General features: G+C 39.6%; 1 protein-coding gene across 13 annotated transcripts in view; it reads right to left on the bottom strand.

Annotated features, from left to right (window-relative positions):
- Nucleotides 1–24,204, bottom strand: part of Lmbr1 (limb region 1) — a 148,620-nt gene that overhangs the window by 52,025 nt on the left and 72,391 nt on the right. For 10 of the 13 annotated variants that reach the window (XM_006535767.4, XM_011249782.3, XM_006535768.4 and 7 more), the window contains 4 exons: nucleotides 10,997–11,123; nucleotides 10,326–10,394; nucleotides 9,447–9,511; nucleotides 5,565–5,637 (listed from right to left, as the gene is read on the bottom strand). In XM_006535767.4, the coding sequence (XP_006535830.1) occupies nucleotides 5,565–5,637; nucleotides 9,447–9,511; nucleotides 10,326–10,394; nucleotides 10,997–11,123 (334 nt within the window). Of the gene's footprint in view, nucleotides 1–138; nucleotides 4,428–5,564; nucleotides 5,638–9,446; nucleotides 9,512–10,325; nucleotides 10,395–10,996; nucleotides 11,124–24,204 lie in introns of those variants that run through there. The other 3 variants (XM_030254723.1, XM_006535772.4, XM_006535764.4) reach the window with 3 other exon arrangements.

Below are 24,204 nucleotides of genomic sequence, written 5' to 3' on the forward strand. Positions count from 1 at the left end.
GTTCATGTCCCAGCCATGTTTCCCTCCCTTTTTAAAAAAAAACAAATAGTTTGTTTTTTGACTCTGTGTTTGAAGGATATATATATATATATGTATATATGTATATATATATATATATGTATATATATATATATATATACACACACATACATATATATACACATACATATTTTTTTTCTGGATATCATCTTCTGTTGGGTCTATAGTTGGCAAGGTTGCTCTCCCACTCTACAGGCTTCTTCTTCACATGGTTGATGGTTTCTTTAGGTGTGCAGACGCTGTTTAGTTTCTTTGGCAAATGAAGTCCTATTCAGGAAGTCCTCTCCTACACCTATATAATGGATGGTATTTCCTGTGTTTTCTTATAGCAGCTTCAGTGTTTCAGGTTTCAAGTTTAGTCCTTTGCTCCATTTGGAGTTAGTTTTTGTGCGAGATGATTGATAGATACAGCTCTTCTCGCTGGTGGACATCCAGTTTTCCCAGCACCATTTATTGAATATGCTTTCATTTCTCCAGCTTATCTTTTTGACATCTTTGTCAAATATTAAATGGCTGAAGTTACATATGTTTGGATCTTGGATTTTATTGCATTGGTCTGTCTACTTCTGTGACAGTACCATACTGTTTGTATTCCTACGGTTTTGTTACTGATCTTAAATCTGGAATGGTGATCTCTTCAGCATTGTCCTTTTTTGTTCATTCCATATGAATTGTAAGACAGTTATTTTTATTTCTATGAAGAATGAGATGATTTTGTTTGGGATTGCATTGAATCTATAAATAGCTTTAACTAAAAATAGATATTTTCACAATATTAATTCTACCAAATCCATGAGCATGGGATGTTGTTCAGTTTTTCTAGTGTCTTTCTCTATCTCTTTCTTCAGAGATTTAAATTTTTCATTGCCGAGGTCCTTTACTACCTTGGTGAGGTTTGTTTATCTCCTTTTGAGACTATTGTGAATAGGAGTGTGGAGGTTTGAATAAGAATACCCCATATAGGCTAATATATTTGAATCCTTAGCCACCAGGGAGTGGAACTATTTTTAAAAATTAGAAGGATTAGGAAGTGTAGCCTTGTTGAATAAAGTGTGTCACTGGGGTGTGGGGTTTGAGGTTTCAAAAGCCTACACTAGGCCCAGGGGCTCTTGTTGTCCCACTCTCCCATGCCCCACCCCTGCCCACAGATCAGGACTAGCTTAAATTTACTTGTCTTTACTTATTGTTCCATAGGCCTCAACTCTACACAAAAATAATAGGCAACTATGTAAAAGAAACTTTGATTCACCTGGGTGATTGTCATCTCCAAGGCTTACCACTAACCTAGTACTAGCACTGGAAGCCTCTAGCCTTCTTACAATCCTATCTAGGCCTAGAATGTTTTCAGCCTCTGAGATCTACTGATGAATAAGCGCATCCTTTCTAGCTCTTTCTGATCTCTCCTTGCCTGATACAACTCAGCTGTTCTGGCTTAAGCTCCTCTCCAAGCTGACTGATTCACTCTGGTGTCTCTCTTTTGGCCTCTCCTAAATTTGTCTGCTTGGCCTGAGACTAACTTTGGCACTATACTCTAATCTTCTGGCTCCTTCTCATTCTCTGGCTCATTCTGTCTTCATCTGTCCAGCTTGTCCTCTCTATGAAAGCATTGTGTGTAACTGTCCTGGTAAAACCGCTTCCTTCCCCCTCTGCACCGCTCTCTTAGGTAGCTTACCTTTCCTAACTCTTTCGATGAGAGTTGGAAATCCTTGTCTGTTAATTCTTTCCCTGATTAGTCACTTTGCTGCTCAATTAAACATCCTTTCAAGCATGTCCTTCTACAACCTAACTTCATCTTCATTATTTACAATTAAAACTATGCACTAAGGTTGTATCTGTATTCTAGCCAGAGGGATTAAAAGTGTGTGCTACAGGCTGAGCCACACCACAACTAGAAAAAGTTTTCTTTTTCGGTAAATAACACAATCTCAGGGTTCACAGTGTGATCAAATATCCTGCAATACAACTAAGTAATGCTGAGAGTAGAAGAAATAGTCTTCCCCAGAGAAGCGCATGCTAACTGGTTATCCAACACCAAATGATTAACCCTGAAACATACATATAAGTAACATTATATAGACTGAGCAGGTTATATACACACATGTACAATTAATGGAAAAGCAGCCATGAATTTGAGAGAGAACAAGGAGGGTATATGGGAGGACTTGGAGCAATGAAAGGAAAGAGGAAAAGGGTCATAATGTGAGAGAGAGAGAGAGAGAGAGAGAGAGAGAGAGAGAGAGAACGAACTAAAAAGAAAAGTCATCCAAAGACTTTAAAGCAGACTTAAGGAACGGTCACATATTAGAAGGAAGAGCAAGCAGGACAATCAGGGGTAAGCACAAACATTAGGAAAAGCAGGTAGGGCTTGGGCTTCACTGGATACAGCCCTGGAACACAGGCAAGAACCTGAGAAAGCACTCTGGCAGGCTCCATTTCTAATCCACCAGTCAATATGGCTTGAGCAAAAGGGTTTGGTTATAGGACTGCACGTACAGGGATGAAGGCTACTGAGAGAGTGGCATACTAAGTCTCTATTGAAGAACTGTGGAAACTGGAGGATGACAAGAAAAGAGTTGAAGAAATAAGAGGATTAGCTAAGAGTGTGGATGCCTGAGTGTGAGATGTGCAAGCATCAGATCACTGTAGAGAACAAGGCCAAGACGTTACAGACAGATAGAATACCAGAACAGAAGGCCAAGACGCTTCCCAAAATTGGAAAGGCTATAACAGGCATAGAAAAATCACAGATCAGAAAGAGCCATCAGAAAAGAGAGTTCTAGGGAACAAGAAGCTACTATGAAACGACCTGGTAGCAGAAATGACAGGACTACAAGAGGTCAAAGTGCTGGAGAAGAGAAGAGGAATAAGCAGGGCCCCCAGAAAAAGGATAGTATGTAGAAAAGAGTTCAACTGTGCTACATGACGTACCACCCTCCCCCAGAGCAAAGCTAGGCTCTGAGAAGATAGTCACCACCCAAAGGTGCTGGGGATACAACAGCGCTGGCACTGGAGAGAGCAAAAAGAGGAGGTTGAGGGTGCAGGAGTCAAAAGTGGATTGATGTTCAGATATAAGCGGCACATGGAAAGTTACAGGAGCTCGGGAACATGAAAGCCCAGTCAGAAATAAGACACTTAGAAACACAGAAGCACGAGTCCAGACACGGGACTCATCTGTTGTCACCTGTCACAGAGAATGAGGGCTAAGGACATCCTTTGCCTTGAGCCTCCAGCAAGAATTCGACGGAGGCTATGGGAGGAACAGGAGGAGTCAAAGTTCTGCCAGGATAGCATGGAATTCAGATCTCTGTGTAGAACTCTGTAGATCCCTCCTACGCTCTTATGTGTTTGGACACTAAGCCTTTTTCATATTTATTCTCTCTCTCTATCTCTCTCTCTCTCTCTCTCTCTATCTCCCTCCCTTCCACCCTCCCCCTCTCTCCCTCCTTTCTCTCCTCCCTCCCTCTTTCTCTTTCTTTCTCTTTCCCTCCCTCCTCTTTCTTTCTTTCTTTCTTTCTTCTTTTCTTTCTTTCTTTCTTTCTTTCTTTCTTTCTTTCTTTCTTTTTTTCTTTCTTTCTTTCTTCTCCATCAGTTAACTAGTGTATCATCTTGAAATAGTCTTAATTCATCTGCACCATATCTAATGTAAAACCACGGTTGGGCTTGAGAAAGTGGACAGGCTGAGGACAGGATGGCTTCCTCAGGGCACTGACCCTGTACCCAAGCACAGTTTTGCTATTTCATTCGCAAGGCTTATGAAAGAGAACAAAACCACTCAACAGTTTATACGGCAGCACAGTCAAGTATCGGAGAACACTGGAGAAGCCACAATTAGGCGTCCCATGTTTCAGCTACACTAATGCATTTAAAAAGACATGGGAATCCATGCAACTACAGAGTGCTGGCTACAACATGCTACCTTCAAGGTGAAAGAAGTGCTAGCACCACAGCAAAGGCCTTCTTATACCAGGCAACTATAGGGTCTCCCTAGAGCACTGTAGGATGCACTGGAGAAAACACATACCCCAGAGCTGCCTGTAATAATACCCCACAGACCGCACACTAATGCACCATTAGTAAAAGGCCACTATCAATTCCACACAGCAGCAGCAAGAGCATATTTTTAGAGTCTGATGTTCTTGCTGTTCTATAATTCTTCCCAGAGCAAGGGTAAAACATACTTTGGCTTTATAATTTAAAACATAAAAGAACTGCAACAACAAAATGCATTTAGCATTATACCATATGCCTTAGTCAGGGTTTCTATTCCTGTACAATCATGACCAAGAAGCAAGTTGGGGAGGAAAGGGTTTATTCGGCTTACACTTCCATACTGCTGTTCATCACCAAGGAAGTCAGGACTGGAACTCAAGCAGGTCAGAAAGCAGGAGCTGATGCAGAGGCCATGGAGGGATGTTCTTTACTGGCTTGATTCCCCTGGCTTGCTCAGCCTGCTCTCTTCTAGAACCAAGACTACCAGCCCAGAGATGGTCCCACCCACAAGGGGACCTCCCCACTTGATCACTAATTGAGAAAATGACTTACAGCTGGATCTCATGGAGGCATTTCCTCAACTAAAGCTCCTTTCTCTGTGATAACTCCAGCTGTGTCAAGTTGACACAAAACTAGCCAGTACAACCATATTTAATAAAATCCATAAGGGTTAGGCTTACCTTACTAAAGGCCTACTTCTATTTTTTTCTAAAATTAGCAAATCCTTGTGGTAGGAGATAGCTCAGTGGTTAAAAGCACTACTTGTTCTTCTAGAAGACCCAGGTTTGATTTTTAGCACCCAAATAATGGCTCACACCATCTTTAGTTCCAAGGGATCAATGCCTTCTTCTGTCATCTACTTACTATATGTATGGGGTGCACAGATACACATGCAGGCAAAATACCCATATATAAAATAAATATTTTTTTAAAGTTTAAAATAGCAAATCATAAACTGTTCTTTTCTCCTTGCTTCTTCCACTCTATGGATGTTAACCAATAAGCTACAGAAGCTTACAATTCTTAATACAGTCAAATGTCAACTTGGTCCTAGAATCATTTATATAATAAATAATTTCAGCCTGCTAGTTTCCATCTGAAATAGACTGCAGTGGCCAATCATGGCAACACACTATCAAAGAGTTTCCCTAAAATAATTTTAAAGGCAACTTGCCAACTAGAACAGATACAATCACCATTGGACTGATATAAAAATCACCTGAGCCAACAGTGTTCCTGAGGATCTCCTAAGAAAGACTACTCCCAGCAGAAAGAAAACAATCAGGCCCCAGTCAGTGGGTAAGTGTGCAGCCCTTTTAACTGCAGATGTCCAAGGAGCACTGTGGAAGTCTGCTGGGGAGCTAGCCCTCTGGCCTTGACCCACCCACCTCCCTCTAATTTTCACAGACTCCTGTGTCAGGAAGGTCCTTTGTCACTTGTAAGCCTCGGAGAGGGTTATATTTCCATTCTTCAATTATCTGTCTCTGTTGAACTAAACAAGTGTTCTACCTCATCTAAGTATGTAACACACATACCATGTAGTCTTCTCTGGAGTGCTTCTTCTTCTAGAGTAATCATATAAATTTGTTCATCCAGGTCTTCAAGAATCTAAATTGAAAAATAAACTGCTCAATAATGCAGTGTGACACACTCACATTTATGACACCTCAGGCTCTGCAACCTATCATTTTTAGGACCATGTATTGACTCTAATAACTAAGACCCAAAAATTAAATTTTAACTTATGAAAATTTTAGTATATTTTATATACTTTGTTTTTAAATACATTTATATTTTTCTATTTTAGTATTAACAAAATACTTTACAACTTGATATAACATGCATCTAAATTGGATATTTTAAGGCTTAAGGGATTACACTTTGTAGCATTCTCAGGGACTACGGAAGCATGAATTTTAAACAGAGAGAGACACACACAGCAAATATATCTTTATGCACAGGCTATTATTTTACAGCTACAAGGAAGAGATCATCTAGTATATTTGTCTCCCTTGTGGTTTTTTTTTGTTGTTGTTGTTGTTTTACTTACTTTCTCAATCAAAAATCTGTGCTGGGCATGGTGGCCACGCCTTTAATCCCAGCACCTGGGAGGAAGAAGCAGGTGGATTTCTGAGTGCGAGGCCAGCCTGGTCTACAGAGTGAGTTCCAGGACAGCCAGGGCTACACAGAGAAACCCTGTCTCGAAAAACCAAAAAAAAAAAAAAAAAAAAAAAAAAAACCCTGTAAGGTGGAGGCCGGAGAGCTGGCTCAGTAATTATGAGCACGAGATGCTCTTTCTGAGAGCCTGGGTTGGATTAGCATCAGGACAAGCCAACTCACAACCACATGTAGAGTAGCTTCATCTACATGGCAAGTTGCAGACTAGCTAGAATACACAGTAGGACCCTATCTTAAAATTAAAACAAAAAATCAAAACCCCCTAAACTGCATCAGAGATGCACAAGACATCCTGGTTTGGTTTGGTTTTAAACTAGATATAGTAAGTACTTCCATTGAGTATGGGAAGCTCAAATCATAAAATCCTTCGAGACAAAGCCCTAGAGAAGTAGCGTGTTTACAAACAGGCACTCATCATTCACCCCCTAGTGGGATAGTGTCTTCACTGTCTCAAAACTGACAAAACCTAAAACTTCTATTCAGCTCTGGCCTTGTTAACCTGCTGTCCTAAGAAAATACTCTTGTCTTCCTGGCTCTGAAGGAAGTATAAAAGCTAATAGCATTGCTCCCTCTCGCTCAAGCTCAAGTTACTGATTCCAGCAAAGCAATAAAAAGGTGAGAGTTGCTGGAGGAAAGTAAGGATGGTATAACTGTTTCTGTGCACCTGCCCACCTGACAAGTTGCTCTAAAATTATGTGATCCCCATCTGAAAACATTCATAAAACAATCCACTGTTTTCCAATCCTTTCACAAGTTTCTATGGTCCCTTCAGCCTGACACTGAGCTTCTATAAAATAGATGTGCCGCTAGATCCACACTGGGAGTAATAAAACGATAAAAACAAAAAAAATAAGAAAAAGTAGATAATAAACAAAGGCACAGAATAACCATCACATGAGAGGACGACGGGGAAGGAAACCTCTCAGGAGACCTCACCAAGGCTAAGAAGCACGATATGCTAGAAAGCATGAGGTCATCAGCAGGCATGAGCTATGATGAGGTCACCTGGATAACGAACAGAGAGTAACCCAAGACTGTTACTCTTGGGGGTAGGGACAAGTACTCTCTCTTATTTCCTATCACTTTCCACTGTTTGGATTTAAAATGATCATGTTCCCCATTCTAAAGCCTAACACTTTAAGGATTTTCCTTTTAGAGGATAAATGATTGATAATGCTAACCATAGCTAATGGCAACAGGATGCCATGTGCCTCTGAGTATCCCAGCATCTTCGCCACTTCCTAGCCTAAGAAGCAAAAACTTCATGGAGAAACTCCAAGTGCCTTCAGGTTCTTGGCTCATTCCTACTGTGGACTAACAGGAAACTAGACATGGGCACCCATGGAGACAGCAACCAAGACAAGAATTCCACACAGTAACTTTGAGATTAAAATAAATGTCAAAACTGAGGCTTAAATAAAATGTTAGCCAAGATCAGAAGGAAAAAGTACCTCCAGGTGAGGAGAGAGAATGCTCCCCAATGTTTCTGGTGGCTATAGTACAACAGCTGACTGACAGCCAAAACTACAAGAGGTGACAGGCACTGCAGGCAGAGGAAGCCACGTGCCAACACAGAGGTAGAGAGAAGGCAAGATCATGTGGAAGAAATGGCCAGTCTTGAACTCATGAAGGACTAGAAGACAGTGGTCTGAGCCTGGGTTCCGGGTTCAAACTTATGTTTACTAGGCTCTGTGACCAGCTGCTCGGCCTCCCTGGACTACGTTCCTAGAAAATCAGACTAGCATCACCCAACACGTGGCTTGTCATCAAGATGAAATGAAACTGAGTGTCACATGTAGCACTTAGAACCAGCATGGGGCAGATGAATTCAGCAATGAGCCACTGTCACTGGGTGTTAGGAAAAAGTAAAGACAACTAAAATTGTGGAAGTGCTGTTAATACGGCCGTCTGGGGCAGGTGACTCAGAAGCACTTTGCTTTACAAATGAGGAGGTGGAGCTCGAAGTGCTGAGCTAAGTCAACAGCACTTGGCAGACTGTAAGTAGCTTCCTTATTTTCTCACTGCCATCTGTAGAAGAGGTGCAGGTGACAGAGAAGGTCCAGAGCACAGGGCAAAGTAAAAACAAAATCTTAGACCAAGAATGGGAATTGAAAACTTGTCTACAGAAAAAAGGAAAAAATGAGAAGTAGAAAAAAACTAAATAAATTCAGTATTACAAAACCTCTTTTAGAGGGAACTAAATGAGAGAATGTAACTTTCAAAATCAAACAAGAGTTTACCGAAAGATCATCTATCGCAATATTGCCTCAGTATGTCCCCATTTAATGAAATCATCACAAAGGGAGGACAGACACACAGTCAAATGGCTCAGCAAGTATTTCTGGCCAGGTACAAGCCACTAACACCAGTAATTGTGGAGAAGGCACACAACGGTGACTACAGTGGTGCCTGAACATCCCTGTGGACAGCAGCAAGGCAGCTTCAAGCTGTTATGACAGTCTGTGAAGGAGCAGAAGTGGGGGCAGCATGTGACGCTGGGAAACCCTAAACATGTAGACAGCTGAGACTGGGTGTGTAGGCAATGGGGATTCAGGGGAGCAATTTAAAGGACAGATTTTCTAGCGGTAGCTAAGAAGCTATGATCTGTAAAATAGTTCAAAGACCAAAAAACAGGAACAGATATTACTATCCACTAAAAGTCATTTTAAAATAAATATATAACATTTCTGAGAGGTAAGATATAATTCAAACACAATGTACATATTTTCAGAAACTGGTCTATAAATTGAAGCATAAATATGGGCAATTTTGGTTTTGTTCCTGTTTTATGTGTGTTTAGGGAATCTGGTTGATTTATTTGTTTTAGCTGTAGACAGCTCTCACTCTGTGTCCCAAATAGTCATGAACTCACAATCCCCAGGCCTCTCCTATTGTAGAATCAGAGGCATCCACAACCTGGTCAGCTATGTGATCAACTTTGAAACAGATACCATCACAGTTGGATGCAGGGTGGTGAACACACAAATACTTACAGATGCCTGAAAATTCTGCCTTGAGATTTTTCTATACAAACTCTACTTAAATGCATGTGCTTAGTACTTTCAAAAGGAAAAATAGACTTTCTTTCCAAGATTTAAAAACTTAATTTAAAAAGTTAAAAATTTGAAAAAAAATTTGAATGATAAACTAACAAAAATATTGTCCTCAGCTTTTTAAATATTTTTACATAATCAAAAATATAAGCATGAGTATTTAGCAAACACAAATAAAATACTTACCGCTGGCTTCACCAGCAACTGACCCATGACTGTGAACATACGGGACAGGCCAACTGGAGTACACACTGTAGAAATGAGGTGACTGGTAAGAAAGAGGTTCTCAGCATGCAGAGAGACAGGCAAAGCAACCTAAGGAACATCTTAGGTCCACTCTCATCTTGAGCTTAGCTTTCTCCAGGTCCTCTGTCAGGAGGCCCTTCACCTCCCCCAGGGAGGAGCTCAGGCAGTGTGGGGGGCAAGCATATCACAGGGAAGGTGAGAATAAACAGTGGCTATAATGGTCAAGATCCTAGAGGATGAACACTCTCTGCTTAAAACAAACTAAATAGACCCAGAAAAAGCACACAGACCATGTCACCTGTGAGGACTGAGAGCCCAAAGAGAGTATCTAAGAGTGACAGCTACAGTCACAAGTCCTTTGAACTGTTTGACAACTTAAACTATCCCTAAGATCGAGTGTGGCGTCTTCAGTAAAACCAAACAGATTTTGAAATAAAGACTACAAATTCATCAAGTAGAATTGTATTCTTGCCATTTAAAGTGATCTAGTGTTAATATTTGGACTAGAAGTAGACGTAAAGAATGTGTACATGGTGGAGACATGGAGGGAGGGGGACATGGGATACTGTTAAAGAGTTCTGTGGTGCGTGTATATGTGTGTGTGTGTGTGTGTCTTCAACCCAGTGCAAAAGGCTTAGTGAACAAACTATCCAATTATTTCACAGTTCTGCTTAATAAAATCTATCTAGAACAATAAAAAAAGGCCAACTCGAAAAACAGCCCCCATCATTAAGGAGTTTCAATTAGGAAACTGGCACAATTTTCCAGGGTCCAAGACAAACTCCCTTTCCTGTCAGTGTCACACTGAAGAGTACTTACAGAGAAGCAGCAAGCATCCCATCAGCGAAATGCAAGAATACAAATAGGGCAAGTAGAATTCCCAGAGATCTGTAAAAATATCAGCACATTTTAGTAAGTGAAAGCGTGGCACATTAAAATAGTCTGCTTTATCTTAATAAGTAGAAATATATGATGAACACTGTAATTGCCTATTTAAGTAAATTAAGCAGTCTAGTTTCTAAATTGTAGAATAAAAAGATCTAAAGTAAGAAAATAATAAATAACCCTTTTGAGAAATGTTTCAAAGGGAGAAAATGCTCCATGAAATTTTAAGAACAAAAAACAATTAATTAAATATATATCAAACACTGCATAGTATGTTGAACAAATGAATAATATTCACTGCTTTAAGTATCTCTAAAGACATCTAAATTCTGTAAGTTAACAGAAAGTTCATCACACAAAGATTTATTTTAAAGTATATAAAACATGCTGGGCATGGAGGTAAACACATTTAATCCCAGCATTCCAAAGGCAATGGCAGGCCGATCTCCTTTGAGTTTGAGGCCAGCCTGGTCTACAAAGCAAGTTACAGGACAGCCAAAGCTGTTATACCAAGAAATCTTGTCTCAAACAAAACAAAACAGATATAACTATATCCCAAACTCAGGTGCCCATCATAGGAACTAGCTAAAACAATAATCAGGTACCATATAAAGACTCCATACTGGCAGCATCACTGTCAATCAGGGCGGAAGCCACCCACACCATCCCAAGAATCAGCAACGCAAGAAGCAGCAGCATAACCAGAGTTTCCAAAATGCGGGCTCGGATTCCCTTAAAACACAACAGCAACAGCATTTTAATACTTTACATCATCTCATGAACAACCAGGTTTCTACCTGAAAGCATAAAGCTGGCTATAGGGAAGGGAAAAAAATGTATACGTGCTTAAAAACTTTACATTATGTTTTTATATAAATCTATGTTGATTTGGAGAAAGCACTAGATATTTTTGGTTTATGTTTAGAGTGACTTTTAAATTATATTTTTCAAAAATATTAAACTTGAAATAAAGCACACACAAAAGAAAATCAATCATTCCAGTATTTTTCAGAAACTTTTTTAACTATTACTTTCCTAGTAGTTCCCAGAAGACTACATTTGTGGATTTCCATCTTGATTTGTGGTTCTAATCAAGGTATGGCAGGCTGTTTGACACTGGGGACACTGGGCTAGGAAACTGACATCTATAATCAGGAAGGGCACCTAGCAGCCTCTGGAGTCCTCTAGTGGCCAACTGGAGAACTGCTTGCGGGACAGCACTACTAAGAACTCTACTGGTAATACACAAATTGCATTCGTTTTTGTTTTGTTTTGTTTTGTTTTTTCATATAAAATGAGAATGCTGCCAGTTATGAGACTTGACTATAATACAAAACTCATGAATATTTTAACATAAAACAGATTCTGACCTTGAAAAGACTCAAAGACCAGACTTGTCAACTTGGAAACTATTAGGCAAAGGCAGTTTGTTTCTGTAAGTTCAAAGATTTACATCCCTGCGCCTCTGACTTCTAACAACAAACTTATAAGTGTGCCTTTTTTCTTAGGATTCTGGAATTTGTGCATCTCATACTGAGAATGGTTTAAAGATCTAAGTTACAAAGACCCAGACACTCCAGGCAGCAGTGTCACACCCCTTTCATCCCAGCACTCAGGAGGCAGAGGCAGGCGGATTTCTGAGTTCAAAGCCAGCCTGATCTACAGAGTGAGTTCCAGGACAGCCAGAGCTATACACAGAAACCCTGCCTCGGAAAAAAATAACAGACAAACAAAAACAACAACAACAACAAAAAAAAAAAAAAACAAAGAGTTAGCTGATCTTAGCTAACACCTGAGGGTCAGGCACAGGGAAAACTGACATCACATCTCCAAAATCCTGAACACAATACAAAGAAGAAATGCCCTAGCTCAATGTGCTGCTATAAGAGTACAGTCTTCTCCCTACCTATCCTTAAACAGTGTCACCATCTGCTGCAGGCTTTACACACTTGCTCAGATGTGTCACCACTCCTAGTGTGCATGTCAAAGAGTCCACTGAAGCAAAAGGACTGAGGCTCATATTTTAACACATGAGCTCTAATAAAGCAGCTATTCCAAGAAAGAAGAAATGGAAAGATAAGGTGAGCATGAGTTCCCATGACTACAATCCCAGCTCTCAGAAGCCTGGAGCAGGAATGATCAGATTCCCTAAAAGACACAGCTCAACACCACAATGGGACAGAAGGCAAGTTCGAGGCCATCCTGAGTTACATAGTGAAATTCTGTATTGAAAAAATTGAATTTGGGTTTCCATCTGCACCCAGAACTTATCCTGCACCACAGTTCTCCATACCCAAATACTGCCAGGAAACACCTGGCCAGCCAAGAGTGCAGGCAAGTTTGTGAGCACAGGAGGAACAAATCACAGTCAGACATAGCAAAACCAGCAATAACTACGTGGGGAGAGGCAAGGGCAAGAACATAAGCAACAGAAACCAAGGTTACTTGGCATCATCACCGCCACAGTGAGCTCCGGATCCCCAACAAACCGGAAAAGCAAGAATCTGATTTATAATCACATCTCACGATGATGATAGAGGACTTTACGAAGGACATAAGTAATTCCCTTAAAGAAATACAGGAGAACACAGGTAAACAGCTAGAAGCCCTTAAAGAGGAAACACAAAAATCCCTTAAAGAATTACAGGAAAACACAACCAAACAGGTGAAGGAATTGAAAAAAATCATCCAGGATCTAAAAATAGAAACAATAAAGAAATCACAAAGGGAGGCAACCTGGAGATAGAAAACCTAGGAAAGAAATCAGGAGGCACCAAGAGAATACAAGAAACAGAGGAGAGAATCTCAGATGCAGAGGATACCCAGCAAACTCTCAATTACTACAGATGGAGAAACGAAGACATTCCAAAAACAAATTTACACAATATCTTTCCATAAATCCAGCCCTACAAAGGCTAATAAATGTAAAACTCTAACACAGGGAGGGAAACTACACCCTATAAAAAGCAAGAAATCTTCTTTCAGTAAACCCCAAAGAAGTTATCCACACAAACATAAAAATATCATAAAAAATAACAGAAAGCAACAATCATGACTCCTTAATATCTCCTAACATCAATGGACTCAATTCTCAAATGAAAAGACATAGACTTCAGTCCCACCAACAGTGGAGGAGTGTTCCTCTTTCTCCACATCCTCGCCAGCATCTGCTGTCACCTGAGTTTTTGATCTTAGCCATTCTGACTGGTGTGAGATGGAATCTCAGGGTTGTTTTGATTTGCATTTCCCCGATGATTAAGGATGCTGAACATTTTTTCAGGTGCTTCTCAGCCATTCAGTATTCCTCAGGTAAGAATTCTTTATTTAGCTCTGAGCCCCATTTTTAATGGGGTTATTTGATGTTCTGGAGTCTACCTTCTTGAGTTCTTTATATATATTGGATATTAGTCACCTATCTGATTTAGGATAGGTAAAGATCCTTTCCCAATCTCTTGGTGGCCTTTTTGTCTTACTGACGGTGTCTTTTGCCTTACAGAAGCTTTGCAATTTTATGAAGTCCCATTTGTCGATTCTTGATCTTACAGCACAAGCCAAGCTTGTACAACCACTCTGGAAATCAGTCTGGCGGTTCCTCAGAAAATTGGACATATTACTACCGGAGGATCCAGCAATACCTCTCCTGGGCATATATCCAGAAGATGTTCCAACCGGTAAGAAGGGCACATGCTCCACTATGTTCATAGCAGCCTTATTTATAATAGCCAGAAGCTGGAAAGAACCCAGATGCCCCTCAACAGAGGAATGGATACAGAAAATGTGGTACATTTACACAATGGAGTACTACTCAGCTATTAAAAAGAATGAATTTATGAAATTCCTAGGCAAATGGATGGACCTGGAGGGCATCATCCTGAGTGAGGTAACCCAATCACAAAAGAACTCACATGATATGTACTCACTGATAAGTGAATATTAGCCCAGAAACTTAGAATACCCAAGATATAAGATATAATTTGCAAAACACATGAAACTCAAGAAGAATGAAGACCAAAGTGTGGACACTTTGCCTCTTCTTAGAATTGGGGGAAAAAACACCCATGGAAGGAGTTACAAAGTTTGGAGCTGAGACGAAAGGATGGCCCATCTAGAGTCTGCCATACCCGGGGATCCATCCCATAATCAGCCTCCAAACGCTGACACCATTGCATACACAAGCAAGATTTTGCTGAAAGGACCCAGATAGAGCTGTCTCTTGTGAGGCTATGCTGGGGCCTAGCAAACACAGAAGTGGATGCTCACAGTCAGCTATTGGATGGACCACAGGGCCCCCAATGGAGGAGCTAGAGAAAGTACCCAAGGAGCTAAAGGGGTCTGCAACCCTATAGGTGGAACAACAATATGAACTAACCAGTACCCCCCAGAGCTCGTGTCTCTAGCTGCATATGTATCAGAAGATGGCCGACTAGGCCATCAGTGGAAAGAGAGGCCCATTGATCTTGCAAACTTTATATGCCTCAGTAGAGGGGAGGCCAGGGCCAAGAAGTGGGAGTGGGTGGGTAGGGGAGTGGGGGGGGTATGGGGGACTTTTGGGATAGCATTGGAAATGTAAATGAAGAAAATACCTAATTAACATAAAAATTTTTTAAAAAAGACATAGACTAACAGACTGGCTACATAAACAGGACCCAGAATTTTGCTGCATACAGGAAACACACAGTGAAAAGGCAGACACTACCTCAGAGTAAAGGGCTGGAAAACAATTTTCCAAGCAAATGGTCCCAACAAACAGTCTGGAGTAGTCATTCTAATATGGAATGAAATCAACTTTCAACTGAAAGTTATCAAAAAGGATAAGGAAGGACACTTCATACTCATCAAAGGAAAAATTTCAATTTTTCCAATAAGAAGCTTCAATTCTGAACATCTATGCTCCAAGTACAAGGGTACAAACATTCATAAAACAAACTTTACTAAAGTTTAAAGCACACATTGCTCACAATAATAGTGGGAGACTTCAACAAGCTACTCTCATCAAAGGACAGAATATAGAAACACTAACTAAACAGAGACACAGTGAAACTAACAGAAGTTATGGGTCAAATGGATTTAACAGATATATATAAACATTTCATAAAACATTTCATCCTAAATCAAAAGGTTATACCTTCTTCTCAGCACCTCATGGTACCTTCTCCAAAACTGACCATATAATTGCTCACAAAACAGGCCTCAACAGACACAAGATTTAATTAATCCCATACATATTCAGATCACATAGGACTAAGGCTGGCGGTCTTCAATAGCAACAAAAACAAAAGAAAGCCTACACATAAAGGCTGAACAACACTGTACTCAATGATGACTTGGTCAAGGAAGAAATAAAGAAAAAAATTAAAGACATTTTAGAATTAATGAAAATGAAGGCACAACATATGCAAACTTATGGGACACAATGAAAGCATTCCTAAGAGAAAAACTCATAGCTCTGAGTGCCTCCAAAAAGAAACTGGAGAGAGCATACACTACCAGCTTAACAGCACACCTGAAAGCTCTAGAACAAAAAAGAAGCAAATACATCGAAGAAGAGTAGACGGCATCAAACTCAGGGCTGAAATCAACTAAATAGAAACAAAAAGAACTGTACAAAGAATCAACAAAACCAGGAGCTAGTTCTTTGAGAAAATCAACAAGATAGATGAACCCTTAGCCAAACTAACAAGAGGGCACAGAGATAGTATCTAGATTAGCAAAATCAGAAATGAAAATGGAGATATAACAACAGAAACTGAGGAAATTTTTTAAAAATCATCAGATCCTACTACAAAAGGATAAACTCAACAAAACTGGAAAATCTGGATGAAATAAACAATTTTCTAGACAGATACCAAATACTAAAATCAAATCAAGATCAGATAAACCATCTAAACAGTCCCATAACTCTTAAAGAAATAGAAGTCATTAAACAGTCATTAAAATTCTCCCAATCAAAGTGAAGAATTCTATCAGACCTTCAAAGAAGACCTAATACTCTTCAAACTATTCCACAAAATAGAAACAGAAGGAATACTACCCAATTTGTTCTATGAAACCACAGTTATGCTGATACCAAAACCTCACAAAGACCCAACAAAAAGAATTGTAGACCAATTTCCCTTATGAATAGTAATGAAAAGTTCTCAATACAATTCTTGCAAACCAAATCCAAGAACTCATCAAAACGATCATTCACCATGATCAGGTAGGCCTTATTCCAGGGATGCAGGTATACTTCAATATAGGGAAATCCATCAATGTAATCCACTACATAAACAAACTCAATGGGGAAAAAAAAACAACAAACATGCTCATTTCATTAGATGCTGAAAAAGCATTTGACAAAATTCAGCATCCCTTCATGTTAAAAGTCTTGGAAAGATCAGGAATTCAAGGCCCATACCTAAACATAGTAAAAGCAATATACAGAAAACCAGTAGCCAACATCAAGCTAAAAGGAGAGAACCTTGAAGCAATCCCACTAAAATCAGGGACTAGATAAGGCTGCCCTCCCTCTCCCTATCTATTGAATATAGTACTTGAAGTTCTACCTAGACAAATTAGATAAGGAGGTCAAAGGGATACAAATTGGAAAGGAAGAAGTCAAAATATCATTTTGCAGATGATATGATAGTATATATAAGTGACCCCAAAAACTCCACCAGAGAACTCCTACAGCTGATAAACAACTTCAGCAACGTAGCAGGATATAAAATTAACTCAAACAAATCAGTGGCCTTTCTCTATACAAAAGATACACTGAGAAAGAAATTAGAGAAACAGCACCCTTCACAACAGTCACAAACAACAGAAAATATCTTGGCGTGACTCTAACCAAACAATGAAAGATCTGTATTACAAGAACTTCAAGTCTCTGAAGAAAGAAATCGAAGATCTCAGAAGATGGAAAGATCCCCCGTGCTCGTGGATTGACAGGATTAATATAGTAAAAGTGTCCATCTTGCCAAAAGCAATCTACAGATTCAATATAATCTCCATCAAAATTCCAGCTCAATTCTTCATAGAGTTAGAAAGAGCAAGTCTCAAATTCCTTTGGAATAACAAGAAACCCAGGATAGCAAAAACTCTTCTCAATAATAAAAGAACTCTGTGGGAATAACCATCCCTGACCTCAAGCTGTACTACAGAGCAATAGTGATAAAAACTGCATGGCATTGGTACAGTGACAGGCAGGTAGATCAATGGACTAGAATTGAAAACCCAGAAATGAGCCCACACACCTACGGTCACTTCATCTTTGACAAAGGAGCTAAAACCAACCAGTGGAAAAAAAGACAGCATTTTCAACAAATGGTGATGGTTCAACTAGTGGTCAACATGTAGAAGAATGTAAATTGATCCATTCTTATCTCCCTGTACAAAGTTCAAGTCCAAGTGTATCAAGGACCTCCACATAAAACCAGATACACTGAATCTAATAGAAGAGAAAGTAAGGAAAAGTCTCAAACACATGGGCACAGGGGACAAGTTCCTGAACAGAACAACAATGTCTTATGCTCTAAGATCAAGAATCAACAAATGGGACCTCATAAAATTGCAAAGCTTCTGTAAGACAAAAGACACTGTCAATAGGACAAAACAGCAACCAACAAATTGGGGAAATATCTTTACCAACCCTACATCACATAGAGGGCTAATATCCAATATATACAAAGAACTCAAGAAGTTAGACTCCAGAGAACCAAATAACCCTACTGAAAAATGGGGAACAGAGCTAAACATAGAATCTTAACTGAGGAAACTCAAAGGGCTGAGAAGCACATAAAGAAATGCTCAACAACCTTAGTCATCAGGGAAATGTAAATCAAAACAACCCTGAGATTCCACCTCACACCAGTCAGAATGGCTAAGATCAAAAACTCAGGTGAGAGCAGATGCTGGCGAGGATGTGGAGAAAGGGGAACACTCCTCCACTGCTGGTGGGATTGCAAGCTGGTACAACCACTCTGGAAATCAGCTTGGCAGTTCCTCAGAAAACTGGACATAGTACTACTAGAGGACCCAGCTATACCTCCCCTGGGCATATACCCAGAAGATGCTCCAACATGTAATAAGGACACATGCTCCACTATGTTCATAGCAGCCTTATTTATAATAGCCAGAAGGTGGAAACAACCCAGATGTCCCTTCTCAGAGAAATGGATACAGAAAATGTGGTACACCATGGAATACTACTCAGCTATTAAAAACAATGACTTCATGAAATTCACTGGCAAATGGATGAAACTTGAAAATATCACCCAGAGTGAGGTAACTCAGTCACAAAAGAACACACATGTTATGTACTCACTGATAAGTGGATATTAGCCCAAAAGTTCGGAATGCCCGCTGACCCTAAGGAACTATTCAGAGAAGCACAAGAAATCTCTGCTGAATCCTGCATTGGGCCTGCACTGAGCCTCGACAGTCTGTACACTGACCTCTGGTTACCTATAGCTGTTCCATGGTGTTTGCTAACTTTTCATCTTCTTCCACTTCACAGCTACCATTGATACCACCTCTACAGTAGGTAGACATAACTGAGTGGCCTATGATTCCCTCAGTTGCTCTTCTACATCGCAACTTGTCTCCATTTTTATTTTTTTTAAACCCCGCAACTCAATTTTACATGATCAGTCTTCTCACAGTCTCCGAGCCAGGCAGACACCTGTCCTCTGGTCCGGACGGTGGCCGGCTCCAGTCTGTATAAGAGCCTCTGAAATGTAAACATGCATCAAAATTACCAAGGGCTGCAAGGTCTGGAGCATCATCCCCAAAAGGACAGCTCCCCTGCCCCTGAGGACAGAGCCCAGCAAAACGCTTAGTACTCCTTAAGCTACCCTGACCTTGTCACATACCCAACAACATTGAAGAGCACATTTTAGAGCAGATTATCCTACTGTGGCCAAGATCCATAAACCCCTAAGATATCATCACAAAAGTGGCATGAACTTTATTCTAAACTCACAGTTTTGTATGCTTTATCTCGTCTCCCTTCAGTAACATGGACTAATGGCATCATTATCTACTTTGTTGTTTATGTCAACACCTGGAAATATCAATGTCATATCCTTTCCTATAGCTCCTCCAGCCCCAAACATACACCCTGAGCCTTGGAACCAGGTCTTCTGAGTATACTATGTGACTATAAATCACACTGAGTCCTGTTTCTCCCTCTCTGTGTCTCCCCATCCATTAGGAAAGCTCCACATGTATCCAAAAGCATACTTTTCTATTACAAATCTATAAACACATCAAGGAGAAAAATGTCTAAGATATAGATCCATATAAGCAAGCATCAGACCTTTAAAAAAAAATGAGAATGCTATAACACCTAAAGAGCCCAGGCACTGAGGCATAGCACACAAGTGGCACTGGGCTTTGAATGTGACTATGCTAGAAAATCAGAGGGCATTTTAAAAACTTTATATTCTACCACATTTTTATTTGAAAAATACAATAGGTAGATATGATAGAAAAGATGTCTATGACCTACCAAAGTTAAACCAAAATGAAGTCACTAAACAGATCTATAGTAACTAATTAGACAAAAGCAATAAATAAAAATCTCCCAACTAAAAAAGGCCAAGTCTTGAAGGATTCAGCACCAGACTTTCAAAGAATTAACACTAAAACTCACATTGTTCCATGACATAGAAAAATAACACTTCCAAAATATTTTTATGTATTTACCTGATACCAAAACCAGATAAACATCCAACAACAAGGAGGAAAAGAAGAACTATAAACCAACCTTCCTAATGAACACAGACACAAAAATGATCAATAAAATATTTTCAATTCATATTCAAGACCACATCCATAAGATTATTTCCGATGATCAAGCTTACTTCATTCCAAGAGTCCTGGAATGGTTCAACATATATAAATTAACAAACATAATTCACCACATAAATGGACTTAAGGGCAGAAATCACAGAATCAGTTCAATTCATAAAGAAGGGCTTTGAGAAAATCCAATATTCCTTCATGATAAAAACTCTGGATTGATTATGGATGGAGGGAACATACAACATGATAACAACATAGCTAGTGTTAAATGGAGTGTATTTCTACTAACATCAGGAACAAAACAAAGGTGTTCATTTTCATTGCTCTTATATAATGTCTGAAGTCCTAGCTAGAGCAATAAGGCAAGACAAGGAAATAAAAGGGATATAAATAAAAATGGAAGAAGCCAATGTATCTCTGCAGTTGACATGATTCTAACCAAAGAAGCACCAAAGACTCCACCAGGAAACTCCCAGAGCTAGTAAACACTTTTAGCAAAGTGGCAAGGTACAAAATTAACATGCCCATATCAATAGCTTTCCTATACACCAATAACAAACAGACTGAGAAAGAAACCAGGGAGACAATCCTATTCACAATAGTATCAAAAAAATGAAATACCTTAAAATAAACCTAACCAAGGAATTCAAAGACCTATACAATGAAAACTTTAAAACACTGAAGAAAGACATCAGAAGACAGAAAAACCTGGTAGAATTAATATTGTGAAAATAACTATCCTACCAAAAACAATCTACAATTTTAATGTAATCCCAATAAAAGAACTTGAAAAATGAACTTTAAAATTCATATAAAAACACAAAATATCCCAAAAAGTCTAGTTTTGAACAATAAAAGCAATGCTGCTGGCGGGGGCAGAGTATAGGAGACTTTCCAGATAGCATTTGAAATGTAAATGAAGAAAATATCTAATAAAAAAAAAGAAAGCATTCAAAACAAAACAAAACAAAAATAAATAAATAAATAAATAAATAAATAAACCAATGCTGCTGGTACCTCCTGATCTCAAGATATACTATAGAGCCTCCAAAGTAAAAAATAAATAAATAATAAATAAAATAAAAATGTGTGATAGTGGCACAAAGGCTCAGTGGACTAGAATCAAAAACCCTGATATAAGTTCATATACCTATAGGCACCTGATTTTTGACGAAGATACTAAACACAGACTACATTTTTAACAAATAGTGTTGGTTAAATTGGATTTCTACACAAATTGAAACCAGATCCTTCTTTCTTATCCTACCCACCAATCAACTCTCAATGAGTCAAATGTTAGATATGAAGCTTCTATAAGAGTGAGAATATTCACTTTGTGAATAGGACTCCAGTCACACAGGAAATAAATATAATCAACAAATGTAATTTAGTGAAAGTAAAGACTTCTGTTCTGCAAGAAAACTGAATTAGTTGAAAAGCTGGCCTACAGAATAAGTCTTTGCCATGTGTACATCTAACAGAGGACTGTTGTCTAGAATGTATACCAAAAAAAAAAAAAAAACAATTAAAAAGCATAATACCTGCTAATAATGATGATGCTTCTGCCTATAATGAAATAACCTAGCATCTAACAGAAATGCTAGATCTAAAGCATCTTAAAGAGTCTCTAGTATTGTATAGCTTACACTCTCCATTTGTTAAAGAAATGTTAAATACTTTGACTACAAAGAATAGGGTTATCCCCCAAGATTGGAAGGGATTGGTGTCAGCTGTCCTAGAAGCTGGTCAACAATTACAATGGTTATCATGGTGGATGCACAAAGCCACAAAAATAGGACAACAGAATATAGCAAGGGAGATAAATATTCAAAAGACCAACTACTTGGTGAAGAGCATTATGCTAATTTACCAGAATGAGTCCAATCTGATGGTGGCAATGTTGTGTTGCAGCTTTAGAGCCTGGGGTATGACTGAGGAGCTGAGAGTTCTACATCTTGTTCCACAGGCAAGCAGGAGAAGACTGGCATCCAGATAGCTAGAAGGGTCTCAAAGCCCACACCTACAATGACACACTTCATCCAGCAAAGCCAACAAGGCCATATCTCCTAATAGCACCACTCCCTGGGCCAAGCGTATTCAAACCACCACACTTGACTCCCTGGCCCCCATAGGTTAGTTCAATCAAGTGAGTCTATAGGGGCCATACCTAGCCATAGCATAATGCAAAATACATTTAGTACAACTTCAAAAGTCCCATAATCTGTAACAGTCGCAACAATGTTAGAAGTCCAAAGTTCAAAGTTTCTTCTGAGATTCATCCAATCACTTAAATCACTTAAAATCAAAATCAAAAAGAAGATCACATAGCTCCAACATTACAAGATACATATTACCATTCCAAAACTCCACAGTGAGGAAATACTGAACCAAAGTAAGACCAACAACCAGCTGGGCAAACTCTAAAATCAGCATCTCTGTGTCTGATGTTAAAATTCTCTTCAGATGTCCAACTCCTTTCATCTTTGTTGATTACAAAGAATTGTTACAACACAATTCTTTCTCTTTGGCTGGATCCTCTCTCTGTTAGCAGCTTTCTTTGGCAGGTATCTGATGTCTCTGGCATCTAGAACACCTTGGAGTATGCAAAGGCAACTTCAATGTCACAGTTTCTTGTTCCAATGATCTTGTTTCATGATCTTCTGGGCTCCTCCACAGGCCTGGGTCACCACTCCAGCTCTGCCCTCTGTAGCACTCTGGTTGACTCCACACTACTTATGCTGCTGTTCTTGGTGGTTTTCCCATGGTACTAGCATCTCCAGTACCCTGAGGTCTTCTAGTGCAACTATGTTTCACCTCTCATAGGCTCCCTTCTTGGTGCAAAGTCTCAACTTCTTTGCATGATCCCTTCAGTCCTGGGCTGTCAACTGTAACTAAGGCTGCACCTTCCACCAATGGACTTTCCTGGCCTCTCACAGTACCAAACCTCTCAGCTGTCCTCACTGACCCCTTCATGTCTTCAAAAGCAGTACCAACCTCAGTGATTGTTACACATTTCCATGCAGCATGAGGTACAACCTTAGATATCTCTGGAACATATCTTCTCTGTGCTCTCAGAAAACACTTCCCAGAAAATTTTACCTCAGTGATGCTGGTTTCTTCTTTTGTGTTTTTGTTTTGAGACAGGGTTTCTCTGTGTAGCCCTGGCTGTCCTGGAACTCACTTTGTAGACCAGGCTGGCCTCGAACTCAGAAATCCACCTGCCTCTGCCTCCCAAGTGCTGGGATTAAAGGCGTGTGCGACCACTGCCCGGCGCTGGTTTCTTCTTAATCACCACTAATTTCTTAGATCCAGCTAACCAGCATCACCAATTGTCCCAGTAGTCTCCTTCTACTCCTGATTCTAAAGCCAGAGCCACATGGCCGAAGTTGCCAAGTTCTGTTGCTTACTGGAGCTGGAACATGGCCTGTTTGTTTTTTTTAATTTACCACCAGCTTTCTGTTTTCTAATGCTCTAACTGTCTAAGCGTGGCTGTCCTGAAACTTGCTACATAGATTGATCTTGAATTCAGAGATCTGTATGATTCTTTCTCCTGAATGCTGGGAGTAAAGATATGTACCACCATGACTGGACTTAAGCTTCCCTTTACCTGGAACCTGCTCTGTCCCAGACAGGCCTTGAACTCAGAGATCTGTTTGCCTGGCCCAAAGCTTTTCATGGCCATGATTCCTCAAGATCTGGATCAAAAAAGCCTGTGTCTTCCAGACTCAAGGTCTGGATGGCAAGTGTGCCCCTCATTTCTGGATTATAGTTCATTCCAAATTAAAACTCCAAATGAAAACAATTCAGGTCATAACACCTAACATGACATAACAATTCACTGTTCAACTACAAACACAAAGAATAAACTTAACTAGGTTGGCTCTTACCCTGAGATCACCACTCCCTTAACCTGTTTATCTCCTTGAACACAGGATTCAGTTCCATTACACTTCCTGGTATCCCTTTATCACTTGAACTATGCATATCATATTCTTCCTTTCTCAGCTTGCTCCTTTTCATTAAATGT

The sequence above is a fragment of the Mus musculus genome, chromosome 5 (genome assembly GCF_000001635.26).
Source record: "Mus musculus strain C57BL/6J chromosome 5, GRCm38.p6 C57BL/6J".
NCBI lineage: Eukaryota > Metazoa > Chordata > Mammalia > Rodentia > Muridae > Mus > Mus musculus.